General features: G+C 41.6%; 1 protein-coding gene across 2 annotated transcripts in view; it reads left to right on the top strand.

Moving 5' to 3' along the window:
• Ano6 (anoctamin 6) overlaps nt 1-13,573 on the top strand; it is a 158,474-nt gene that overhangs the window by 81,574 nt on the left and 63,327 nt on the right. For both annotated transcript variants that reach the window (XM_048365969.1, XM_048365975.1), the window contains one exon: nt 13,229-13,357. In XM_048365969.1, coding sequence (XP_048221926.1) covers nt 13,229-13,357 — 129 coding nt within the window. The remainder of the gene's footprint in view (nt 1-13,228; nt 13,358-13,573) is intronic.

Raw genomic sequence — 13,573 nt, 5'->3', positions numbered from 1 at the left:
AGTGTCAATTGCAGCTCTGTCTGTCCCCTGTCCTATCTGTTCCCTGTCCCTCTGTCTTCATCTCCATTACTTTTCGGCAAGATTGGGGATGGGGAAAAGAAAAGATTGTATGAAGTAAAGAGGATAAGAGTATATTATGTGTAAATGTATATATGAAAGCAGCATAATTAGACCCACCAAGTATTGTCTAGACAAGGCAAGAGAAAGGAGAGGCACAGGATATTATATACATATGTATAATATATGTAAATATATAGTATATTTGTAAGGTTCACCAGAAAGGAAACCCGCCACATGGTTCAAGCCAAAAGGGGTTTATTGGGGGAAAGCAAACTTCCAACCCACATGAGATGGAGGTGTGGGGAGACAGAGGGGAAGGAAGAAGGGAAAAAGAGAGAAGAGAGTAAGAGAGAAGAGGAAAGAGAGCAGGGACCGTGTTGAGCCAGATTATATAGGGAAAGGTGAGAGATATGGCCAGATTATATAGGGGAAGGTGGATTGGATGTGACCTCAGAGGAGGTGTGCATCCAGGTGTGCCAGTTACCTAGGTAACTCAGGTACTGGGCGCAGACTTAAACAGGTGGGGGGCATCTGCATGGAGCCCTCCCAGGGGTGGACTTTACAATATTTATGTACAATATAATCTTGATAGTGTATACATATAAACTATCCTATATGTATGTATATATGTATATATATTTTTTAAAAAACTTTGAGCCCACTCAAAGTGTATGTGTAGAATTGCCACAATGCAATCACCTCATTAATATATGCTGATTAGAGAAACAGCTACATAAAGTTCTTAAGGTTGTTAACTTGTGCTGTTATCACTGAGTCTGGGCAGTGATGTGATTACTGGAACAGTACAGTAAGTTCTGCTCTGAGTTCTGTCCACCCTCCATTAGTTTTGTGCATTATTGTGGAAGATAACGTGAAAAAGACAACATCTTGATGTAACAAAAATTGTTTTGACCTTTCCAAACACACTGGGAGGGCCCGCAGGTGCACAGAGCACATGTCACTAGCTTAGATGGTAGTATGGGGTTAGGAAGCACAAACCTCAAGTTTTGAGGGAGACTTTGAGAGTAGAGGGTGAGCTAGACCTGGATGGCGAGCTCAGGGGGGAGAGCTCATGTGTGGAGTGGTGGCAAGTAGAAAAGAAATGACATGATCAAAGGATGAGAGGCTTAATGAACATCACTGAGAATGGTTGGTCATACTGGTGTCCTAGAAACAGGGAATCATGGGCCGTCTATCACTTGGATGTGCTGGTTTAGCAGCTTTCCAATGGCAGTGATGCATCAGGTCATAGAGAACTGGGAGCTGGAGGCACAGGGATTTGTGAAGTATGAGTCACAGTCTAGGTAACAAGGTCAAGAGCAGAGAACAAGTGATGCATTTGATGAAATGAGAAATGTAGACTAATTGCTTCAGAAGTAGAAGTGATACACGAATTAAAGGAAAAGGTCCAACACAACTCCAATTTCTTACCAAGGACATTGTAGAGAAATGGACAAAAATCAAGTTTCTTTAAAAGGCTCCACCTTAGACTTATCTTCCCCAAAGGTATCAGGGTGTGTGTGCGTGTGTGTGCGTGTGTGTGTGTGTGCTGGGCTTGAACTCTGGGTCACCAGTCAGTGCTTTACCATTTGGAGCACAGCTCCAGAAAGCTTTGGACCAATTTTCATGTTACTATCCTAACAATTACATATTTCTCAATGGTTAGTATGTTTTCTCCTATAGACTGTGATTTCTCTATCTTAATTTACATGTTCTTAATTCCCCTTAATACCGGAAGTCCTAAGTCATCTTAAGTAAGTAACTATTAATTACCTATTTCATTTTATGGGATGGGCCTTCTACTTTTATCACACTTTAATCAGAACCTAAAGAGAGCTAAAATAAAATAGCCTCTGAAACCGAAGCACCAAAGCTTAATTTCAGAGAAATTCAACAAATCAATTTGTTAGTTAATCTGGTGTTCAAAGCTGATTAGAAGCATCAAGTAATATGGTAGTAAAATGTCCCTCTAGACAGGTAGATTAATAACTGAGGGAAGTGAACCTAACAATGGGAGGTACAGGAGAAAAAAAAAACACAACAAGGTGCAAACACAGACCCAAAGACCAGTGGAACAAAATAGAAGAACCAGGAATAAAATCACACAGCTACAGCCGTCGAATTTTTGACAAAGGAGCCCAAAACATACACTGGAAAAAACAACAACCATGCAGCCTCTTCAGCAAATGGTGCTGGGAAAACAGGGTATTCACTTCTAAGGAGACTGAACATCTCTCACCCTGTACAAAAATCAACTCCAAAAGGATCAGTGAACCAAGTAAAACTTGAAACTTTAAATCTACTACAGGAAAACATAAATTCTGGAAGTTAGACACAGGTAATTATTTTCTGAAGAGGATTCCAGTTGCTGAGAAAACTAGCACAAGAATTGACAAATGGTACTGCATCACATTCAGGAGATCTGTACAGCAAAAGAAATAATTACCAGAACGGAGAGACAAGCCACAGAATGGGAGAAAATCTTTGCCAGCTGTTCAAGGATTAATATCCAGAACATACAAAGAGCAAAACAACCACAAAAACCCACAACAACTGGAGAACAAAAAAAACAAACTAACAAATGGACCAATGAATTGAACAGAGAATTCTCAAAAGAAGGGAAGAAAATGGCTAATAGATACATAAAGGAATGTGCAACATCCTTAACTGTAAAGAAAAATAAATCAAACTGATCTAAGACTCCATTATTCTGAGTCCAGTCAGAAAGTCAGCCATCAACCAAAACAAACAGCAAATGATGACTCTGATGGGAATGTCAACTAATGTAATCACTGTGGAAATCAGTATAGAGATTCCTCAAAAGAGTCTAAAAGTAGATTCTTCCTGTGACTCCACCAGACCACTCTTGGGCCAAGGAAGAGATATGTATTCTGAAGAAGATACATAATCTGTGTGATTGTAATTTATCAAATGGTGGAATCAATTGAGATACCCAACAGTGAATGAATGGATCAAGATTATGGTAGCTGTCATTAAAGAAAAATACACTGAGCCAGGTGCTGGTGGCTCACTACTGTAATTCTAGCTATTCAGGAGGCTGAGATCTGAGGATCATGGTTCAAAGTCAGCTGAGGCAGGAAAGTCTGTGAGACTCTTATCTACAATTAACCACCAGAAAACCAGAGTGGTGCTGTGGCTCAAAGTGGTAGAGTGCTAGCCTTGAACAAAAGAGCTCAGGGAGAGTGCTCAGGCCCTGAGTTTAAGCCACTTGACCAACCTCCCCTCCCCCCCCCCAAAAAAAGTCATTTGCAGGAAAATACATGGAATTGGAGAACATCATCTTAAGATAAACCAAACTGAAAAATCACATGTTTTGTTTCATATGTGCAGAGCTGACCTAAAAGACCTACACATTCTTGGAGATGTACATGCATATAGATAAACCTATATATATATAAATTTATATGCTTGTACATAGAACATGATTCTAAATATGAAATATGTAAGGAGGAGGAGAGGGAAAAATTCTAAGAGGGCATATAATTTTTGCAATGCACTGAAACTATGTATGAAGACAAGAGTACTAAGGTAAAACTTAAGAAAAGCAAGAGCCAAGAAGTACCTGGTGGATGATTGCAAAATATGCGACAGCATCCAGCACAGCTGGAAATCGATGAAGAACTGTCCCGTGTTAAAACAAGGAACCCCAGTCCCTCGTGTTTATTGAGCTTTCAGGGCCCAGGGTCCAGGATCCATGCTGTTGCCTTACACGCGTGGTCTCACTCAGTCTTCAAAGTAACCAGGGCTTTCTTGCAGTGACTTTACTCTTTTTAGAAATCTCCTTACTTAAGGGATGAAGTCTACACAGCTAGCTGTCCAGGAGGCTGGACTCCCAAAGTCGGGGCCCAGGTCTTCTTACTCTAGGATCCCTTTATTTTTATCTCCTAAATAGTGGCAATAGCTTAAGCTACAGTTGATATTTTTAAGACACCTCAAAATATTATATACTGTATTTGAGAAAGTGTCACACACAAAAAGTCACCATTTGAAAACTGGTGTAAAGTTAATTGAAAATTCATTTCTTCAGAGTACTTAAGTTATTGAAAATTTGTAATGATTTGAGGAGGAATTATTTATATTATAATTCTACATAATTATATGATGTATTAATAAGGTTTTATTTATGTAATTCTTTAGTTAGTCTAAGACATCTTTGCACCATTGTTTTCAGTGAGCTGTGTGGGTTGTGTGATGGAGAAACATTTTTACCCCATAACAAACACCCATTGCTTCACACTTGCTCCACTGCTTGAGCTATTCGCTCAGCCATTTATATTTTGGTTTTGTGATAGAGTGTCTAACTGCCTAGGCTTGACAGCACACTGAAGATTATCCTACCTCTGCCTTCTGAGTAAAAAGGATTACAGTCTGCATCAGTCAATCCTGGCAATAATATCTTTGTTACCTAGGCACTGGTGGCTCATGCCTAAGATCTGAGGATCGTGGTTTGAGCGTGGTTTAGCTCAAGCAGGAGAATCCATTAGACTCTTATCTACAATAAACTACCAAAAAAGGTGAAAGTAGAGTTGTGGCTCAAATGGATGGAATAGCAACTTTGAACAAAACATTCAGGGACAATGCCCAAGGCCTGAGTTCAAGCCTCAGGACTGACACCCCACCATACACACAGTCAACTGAACAGCTGAAAGCTAAAAAATAATTCAGAGAAACTCCAAGGCTAGAAATGGAAACGTATGACAGATGAAGAAATCAGAAACCTTTAGACAATCATCAGACTTGTGTCACTAGCCAAGTGACAGATTGTAACTTATGGAAATACACAGGAATACCTCATAAAGAGCTTAAGACTTAGTGCCTTGGTTACACGCTCAGCTACAGTTGTGTTCTTTAGTTCACAGTCTGAAACACACAGTCACAAAACTCTTCTTTCTGCCCATTTCAGATAGGAACCACCCAGCTCTAAGATGAGCTCTTTAATCAAAAGCATAACATCCCAAGGACATAACCTGGGCCTAGACAGAACACCGTTGGGTTTTCTAAGAAGTACAATTCCGTGTTACAGGCAGTTGAAATATGTTTTGTGAAGAGGAGCAAGGTAGAGGGGAGGGGCAAATCACATGGTTCTGAAGTGAAGCAAAAGGATTGTTCCTGGAGACAAGGTTCTTAAAAATCAAGCTGTAGATAGGATATTGTCCAAGTGCACTAAGTCATGAAGATGAATCTTACCTGGTTGTAGAAGTATTATTTGGTTCAACTGATAACAAAATTAGATTGGGCTCTCGTCCTTCTTGGTCTTCCTCATTTTTGAGCTGATACTGGGGCTTGAACTCATGATCTCAAGATTGGCAGTCTACCCGCTGAGCTACAACTCTACTTCCTCGTTGGGGAACTCCTCCAGAGTTCAGCCTGTTGCCCTGGCATAAGTATCTTCCCGGACCACAAGCCTTACCTTCTCTATTTGTCTTCCCTAACGGTTCCTTGGGAATATGCGTGTGGATTGTGTATGGATGTGTGTGTATTGGGACTTGAACTCAGGGCCCGGGCACTGCCCTTAGCTTTTTTGGTCAACACTAGCATTCTATCACTTGAGCCACAGCTCCACTTTTGGCATTTCTGGCATTTTGGTGGTTAATTGGAGATACCAGTCTCACAGACTGTCTTGCCCTTCGTGGCTTTGAATTGTGATCCTCAGATCTCATCCTCCTGAGTAGCTAGGATGATAGGCATGAGCCACTGGCACCTGGCCTCTGGAAATATCTTAGAGCTTAATTTCTCCTACATATGTTTTGCCAGTATCACCATGCCTGAGGTCTTGCAAACAATGGCAGTTTCTTTTAAGAAAGGAAAGTAGAAGCACAACCACACTAACGAGATGGGCATTTTCACCTTTTCCTTTTCATTGTTTGGCTTTTCTTCTCCATTCCCTTTCATCTCTGCAGCTCACCTTAAAGGAGTGCTGCACTGAGATCTTCAAGGCTGGAAAGACAGGGAAAACAGGCGAGCAATATAAAGAAAGGAAGTCATGCTAATGAAAACCCTAATTACAACTTCACTGTGGGTTTGTGGAATAGCTCAGCTCACTAAGAGAGGTCCTGACAGGAAGGCTCTGAACTCAGCATCTTCCGGTGACAAGAAACGTTTTATCTGCCCTACTTAGTGCATGGGAGTGTGTATGGGCGTGCATGCTGTGTATTCATACATGATGCTTTGGATCAAATTCAGTATGTGTGTGTGTTTCTGTGAGTGATACTTTTTGATGTAGCCTTGTACTATATTCATGCTAGACATGAATATTCATGCTGTATCTCTGACCTCTATACCCACAGCCCTAGTTGATTTTTGTTTTTTATATTTTTGTTTTGGTGTTTATTTTTATTTTTTTGGTTTGAGACTAGGATTCAAATTGTTGATTTGACGTTTTGACACTCTACTAACTGAGCTGTTTCCAAACCCCCTAGTTTTGTTTTTTTTATCTTCAAGGTCATTTCAAAATTCTGTCTTCATATTTCCTGCGTCCTAGTTTGAAACTTTAAGAATATTAAGATCATATGAAAATCACTTCCTTGCATAGACGAGAGGGAAATAGTTAAAAACAGTTTTGCTGGAGGCATTGTCTTTTGTTCACCGTCATTCTGTGTGTATCTCTGTGCGAAACGTGGTGTTTTAATAATAGAATTCCAGGTTTTTTTTAAATGTAGAGACACAGACAAACCCATCTAGCAGATTAGGAGCCATTGGCATATAACTGTTCATTGTGTGACTAGCAGCAATGAGAGGACATTTTCGTGATTCGGTTGGGTATTTATAAGCAACCCCATATGCCACATGTGAGAAATTCCTGAAAATAACTAATTCAGCTATTTGGGAGCTACTTGTAGTCACTTGCCAATGTAAAATAGCATTGCATTTTTTTTTAAGGGTAAGTACGTCAGATTTAACTTGCAACTTGCAAATTAAACCAAATAAGCAGTAGATTCTAAGTCAAGGGAAATGTATGAGTTGAAATACATAACTAGCATGTGGTAGCATACAGGTAGCATGTGATCTGTAAAAGGACAGTCAGTGGGGTGATGACCTAAGCTTAGAACACTCCAGTTAAATGTCCACAGAAAGAAAATGTGCCAATGCCCAACGTATGATACTGTAACCACTCTGTACGTCAGTTTGATAATAAAAATTTGAGAAAGGAAAAAAAAAAAAAAAAAGAAAGAAAATGTGTCAGTACTGCTGAACTCAGAGCTATCTGGCAGGCCCCTGAAGCCCCTCTCACATTTCTTTTAGGGACTTACTTGGTCAAAATGAATTCTTCTTGTACTACTTTCCACTCCTCTAATGCCCCTTCTAATGGTGTCTTAGCCAGCAACACATTCTTCCTATTCTATGTGAGTACCACAATTGACAGTAAAGACAACGCAACCCATTTCTGCATTTAGGTTGTTGCATGCACAGTTTAGGAATGAACAAGACTCTCTCCTAACCCTTTGTTCCATATATTGAGTATTTATCATTAAAAAGGCATTGATGCCCTTAACGTCACAGTTTTCCTTTAGCTGCAAGGGTCTCAAACTGAACCACATGGAATCCTGTAGGTCTGTTCTGTGTTGCCCTCTGCCCACCCGCCCATCCTGGGAAGCCCATAGGATCTCCTCAGAAAAGCCCCAATCTGCTGCAAAGTGAGTAAAAAATAGTAACATTTGGCTAGGTCAAGGCTCTCCGTTAGAACTACCCGCAAAGCAGTGATTCCTTTGGCACTGATGTTTGCACTCCCTAGTTAAAAAGGTACAAATTACCCAAGTGAGGTCTCCTCAGCGTCCTCACACCTGTAATCCCAGCCACTTGGGAGGCTGAGGTTAGGTGGATCATTTTGAGCGAGACAAGCCCAGGCAAAAACATTCCTGAGACCCCTTCTCAATAAATATAAAATTCTGTGTGCATGCCTGTAAACCCAACTGTCCTGGGACAGGCTGAACTCTTATTTGAAAGATAACAGATGCAAAAAAGGATTGGAGGCACAGCTCAGGTGGTAGAGTGCCAGCCTAGCAGGCAAGAGGCTCTAAGTACAAAGCCCAATACTGTACCCCCCCCCCCAAAAAAAAATGCCAACCAATACAATATGAATCCTAGCTGTGATTCTGGAGAGATTAGCAAATACTAATCTTGTGAAAGTGGTCGAGGCAGCCTTACCCTGCTGGTGAATGTGTTGATTTTGCATTTCCTATAATCATTATTTAGCAACCTATACATCAGGAGCTTTTGAAAAGCCAAAGCATTTAAAATCTGCTTCCAGAATTTGGCCTAATGAAATAGCGGTTGAACATGTGCACACATACATATGTACAAGGACAATCATTGCAGTGGTGTTTATAAAAGTGGAAAATTGGAAGCCGCTTCTGAGTTTCTCAGTGGAGGAACTGTTTAGCTAAATTATGTTGCAGCTATTAAACATGATGATGCAGATTATGTAAAGCTCAAAATGTCTGTGATAGATGTTTATAAAACAGTTCATATGGTATGGTACCATTTTGGCTAATGTTTGTGTGTATAAGGGTATTTGAGGCTGTACTCCAAAATATCAGCTCAACTCTGAAAAGTCATAAAGGATTTTTTTCTTTATATTTTTGTGCTGAACATGTCTTTTTTTGTTTGTTTGTTTTGGCCAGTGGTTGGGCTTGAACTCAGGGCCTGGTCCCTGTCCCTGAGCATTTTTTACTCAAGGCTAGCACTTTGAGCCACAGATCCACTTCCAGTTTTTTAGTAGTTAATTAGAAATAAGAGTCTCACAGACTTTCCTGCCTGGATTGGCTTTGAGCCTCAGTCCTTAGATCTCAGCCTCCTGAATAGGTAGAATTATAGGCGTGAACCACCGGTGCCTGACTAAATATAAATTTTGTCAGAAAAAAAAAAGGTATTTGTGTCCTAAGGGGAAAAAAGTAAATTTATTGAAGCCTCATACCTATAATCCTAGCTCCTCTAGGATCAAGGTTCAAAGTCAGCCTGGGAAGGAAAGATGGTGAGACAGTTATCTCCGATTAACCACTCTCACTCCAAGCTAGAAGTGGAGGTGTGGCTCAAGTGGTAGAGCTTCCTTGAGCAAAAAAAGCCAAGTGAGAGTAGGAGGCCCCAAGTTCAAGCCCCAGTACTGGCCCTAAAATAAAAGAGAGGAGAGGAAACAGACGGAAGAGAAAAGGAGAAGAAGAGAGAGAAGAGATGGTAGGGGGGAGACAAGAGTGAGAACATAAACCTGAGCTCCTCCATGTGGAGGGTTAGCGGAGAACTGAAGACCGGCTTTCAGAGGTGCACAGTGGCATTAACAGAGCCAGGAAGGAGACGGTGCTAGGTGCTGAGGGGGCCCTCTGGGTCCCTGCTGACTATACTGGGATCATCAGTCAGCTCATGGAGTATCAGAGCGTCCTGAGGCACTGGGCTGAAACACTCTGAAAGCCCTTATCTTAGGACACACGTCCTCCTGGACCGGGCACGGCCCTGCTTCTACACAGACACCAGGCACTGTGTGTGTATGATGGAGCTGTGTGCCTGTGTGATGCTCCCAAACCCCTCTCCATGTTCATCTTTCCTCCCTCCGTTAGCCCTCCACACCTGCAGTTCTTGGCATGTTTAGGGGCTTCCATTGTTGGCATTTTTCATGGCAATTTGACCAAAATAGAATGAAATGCAATCGATTCTCTTCTATTTCTGCAGTATATTTGCAGGGTTGTATAAAGGAAAAAGTGATTTTATTATTATTTATATCTTATGTCTACCGGAACTGTGCTGTAATTAGGCAAAACAGGAATATATGTCATTGCATGGCATGCAAACAAAAATCCAACTCCATATTTTATGTGATCTAAATATTTACATAGCGGGGTTTGCTTCTAAACTTGTTTCCCCTAGATGTTTTTAATCTAAGTTGATTCAGGGTTTATTCTGCTTGGCCTTAATGACTTGGATTTTTAGTCTTGTATTCCATTGTGTGTATACGTGTGTGTGTGTACACGTACTGGCACTTGAACTCAGGACCTGGGTACTGTCCCTTAGCTCTGTCTCCCAAGGACAGCTCCACTTCCGGATTTTGGGTGCTTAACTGGAGCTAAGAATCTCAGGGACTTTCCTGCCCAGGTTGGCTTTGAACCGTGATCCTCAGCTGTCAGCCTCCTAATTAGCTAGGATTACAGGTGTGAGCCATTAGTGCCTGACAATGTATTTTTGTTCTTCGGTGAGCTATTTTTCTTTAGCCCAGCACTTTTTGTTGTGGTGGTGATGGTGGTTTTTGCATATACTTTCCAGCTCAGTGGAGAGCTTCCCCCTTCTTCCCGCCTGCCTGGTAAGATGGCTTCTGCAAGGAAAGGGAAAGCTGGATTTCACAGCAGTAGAAAGCCGGCACCCTCACCCCTACCACTGCATCCTCCTAGGACTGTACCCAGATATCGCTTCTTGTTTCCCAGGATTCATGGCTCATGGGCTTTCTTGTAAACAAAGGGTCCCTGGTCTTGGTGCACACACAGGCATGCTGGCATACTGGAAGCTTAGCCGCCAGCCCAGGCTTCTCTACATTCCTAAGTGCAGCGCATGGGACTCTGTGCGCATGCTCTTACTCCAGTCTCAGTGCTTCACAACTTCATTTCAGTGTGCTCTTGCTGGACTCCACCCAAGGCTGAGAAAACAAGGGTTTTTCTTTTGTATATTTTTCAGACACCTGGGGTGACTACCAAGCCTTCCTGACTGTCCTGCCCTACCCTTTGCTGTCCTGAGACGTTATTCCATTCTCTCAGCTGTACTTAGTTTTCTAGCAGCGGCCCTAGGTGTCATCAACAGTAAATAATTGGTTTAAAAGGAGAAGCCAGGCATTGGTGGCTCACACCTGTAATCTAGCTACTCAGGAGGCTGAGATTGAGGATCACAGTTTGAAGCCATCGAGACATGAAAGTCCGTGAGACGCTTATCCCCAATAAACTACTCAGGAAAAGCACAAATGGCATGGTCGCTCAAGTGGTAGAGCACTAGCACTAGCCTTGAGCACAAAGAGGCTCAATGACAGCACCCAGGCCCTGAGTTTAAGCCCCAGGCAAGCCAAAAAAAAAAAAGGGAGGGGGGAGTGAGGGGAGAAAATTGAGGCTTTAGTGGCTCTAATCCTAGCTGCTCAGAAGGTCAAGATCTGAAGATCAGGGTAGCCAGCCCAGGCAGAGATGTTCATGAGACTGTTGTCTCCAATTAATTAGCCAAAAGCCAGAAGTAAGAACTCTGGCTTCAGAACTAGAGTGCCAGCCAACAGCCTCTAGAGCAAAGAAAGCTAAGGGACAGCTCCCAAGCCCCAAGCTCATTTCCCAGTAAGGGCACCAAAAATGAAAAAGAAGAACGTATCTAAAGACCTCTGTTGCTGAAAGGAAAAGGTAGGACTTAGCATGCCTCTATAGGTACTGCTTTGCTCAAGGCTTGTGCTCTGCCACAACTCCACTTCTAGCTTTTTGTTGGTTTATTGGAGATCAGAGTCTTATGGACTTTTTTGCCTGAGCTGGCTTCGAACCCTGATTCTCACATCTCATCCTCCTGAATAGTTAGGATTACAGGTATAAGCCATTGATCCTCAGCATATTAAGTAATCTTAAGAGAAGTGTTACTTTTAAATAACGGAAGTAGAAAATAAGAGAATTGAAAAATGGCCTCAGCTTCAGACCTTGATGTGTCTGTTTCTCCAGGTTCTTGGTGCCGTGAACAGGCTAAGGCAGAGAGAGAGACACTGTTTGTACTTGAGACTAGGGTCTCTGGGCAGGTTGCACAACCCTGCTCAATGGGTGACAAGCCTCCCCACACCCTGTGATGATGAGACAGGAAAGAAATAAGTATCAGTGTGATCAGTTTTGCAAGCAATCCATACCAGCTAAAAGTGTGAGGAAAAGGAGGAAGTAGTGGAGTGGTGGTGAAATTGGGTGATTTCTGTGTTAATCGACACTGAATACAGAAGAGAATTAATCACATTTAATGAACAGAATGTGCAAATTATTTCATCAAAGAATTAGACTGCATTCCTCCATCGTTTTCTTACTATTTTTTGTTTTTTAAATTTTATTATCTTTAGTTGGACAAAAGGCTTTCAACTCAGTTTTCCCAATCCATTATTTTTTCTCTTTTTTTGTTGGTCATGGGGCTTTGAACACTGGGCCTGAGCACTGCCCCTGAGCTCTTCAGCTCAAGGCTAGTGCTCTACCACTTGTCATGGCACCACTTCTGTTTTCTAGTGGTGTCACAGACTTTGCTGCCCTGGCTGGCTTTGAACCAAGATCCTCAGGTCTCAGCCTCCTGAGTAGCTAGAATTACAGGCATGAGCCACCAATGCCCAGTGATTGTTGCTACTTTTAAACACACTTTTTCAATTTGTTTGCTATTGGTGAGGGATACTGGGGACTTAAGAACAATCACCATTGAGCAGTGTGGCTTTTGGATATGTGTGAACTTCTTTTCTCTTTTTGGTATTTGTTTATGATGATACAATGGTTCTTTCTCTGAAGTGATAAGGTCTGGAGGGAAGTAACTAAAAATGATTTAAAACAAAATAATACACAGGAAGGCTGAGATTCTCATCAAATGCAACTGGTTTCTATTTTTTTACTAGATAAACTTCATGTCACTGTGCTCATTTCCAAATGTGACACCCTTTGGCTGTTTGAGGCAGAAATAACCCCAGAATGATCGACAAACATGTTCTGTGCACAATGCTGGTACATCCCCAGACACTATCAAAATAAGACTAAGATTGAAGGAACACACTGTACTTGAAAAGACCACGGTGGCCACAGCTGCTTCAGCAAGCGTCTAATTAGGAACCTGTCTCACTTTCACTATGCTCACATCCTTGTGGTTCTTGAAACTAGAATGCCATGTGCTGCTGGTTCATGCCTAGACTCTTATCTACTCAGGAGGCTGAGATCTGAGAATTAAGGTTTGAAGCCAGCCCAGGCAGGAAAGCTTGTGAGTCTCTTACCTGCAATTAACCACCAAAAAGCTGGAAATGTAGTTGTAGCTCAAGGAGTAGTATAGTATCGGTCTTGTGTACAAAGCTAAATAGCAGTGTTCAGGTCCTGAGCTCAAGCTCCAGTACTGATTTCCCAAAAGAGGAAAAAAACAAACTTGTAAATTGTCAAGTTTCCAAAGGCCTTATCTCAGAGGTGTTTTTTCTTATTCCTTACAGGAAGAATTTAATGGAAAAGCAGACTCTCTCTTTTTTAATGATGGACAGCGAAGAATTGACTTTGTCTTGGTGTATGAAGAAGAAGGGAGAAGGGAGAAACATAAAAAGGGTACAAATGAAAAACAAAAGGTAAGAGCCTTTTTTTCTATTTTAATTTTTTTCTAATACTGCAAGATGAGAAGATAAACCGTTGTTATTATGTAAGTGGTAACAAACATGAAGGTGATGTTAGAATATCACATACCAAAACGTGTTGATTACATTTTTTCTACTCCTGTTCAAACCCTCAAGGCATGCTAACTGCAGTTTCAGAAAAGAAACTTTGCACCTAAAACTTCCTTGGGC

This window comes from Perognathus longimembris, chromosome 1 (genome assembly GCF_023159225.1).
Source record: "Perognathus longimembris pacificus isolate PPM17 chromosome 1, ASM2315922v1, whole genome shotgun sequence".
NCBI classification, from domain to species: Eukaryota; Metazoa; Chordata; class Mammalia; order Rodentia; family Heteromyidae; genus Perognathus; species Perognathus longimembris.
This window is presented reverse-complemented; position numbering and strand designations above follow the sequence as displayed.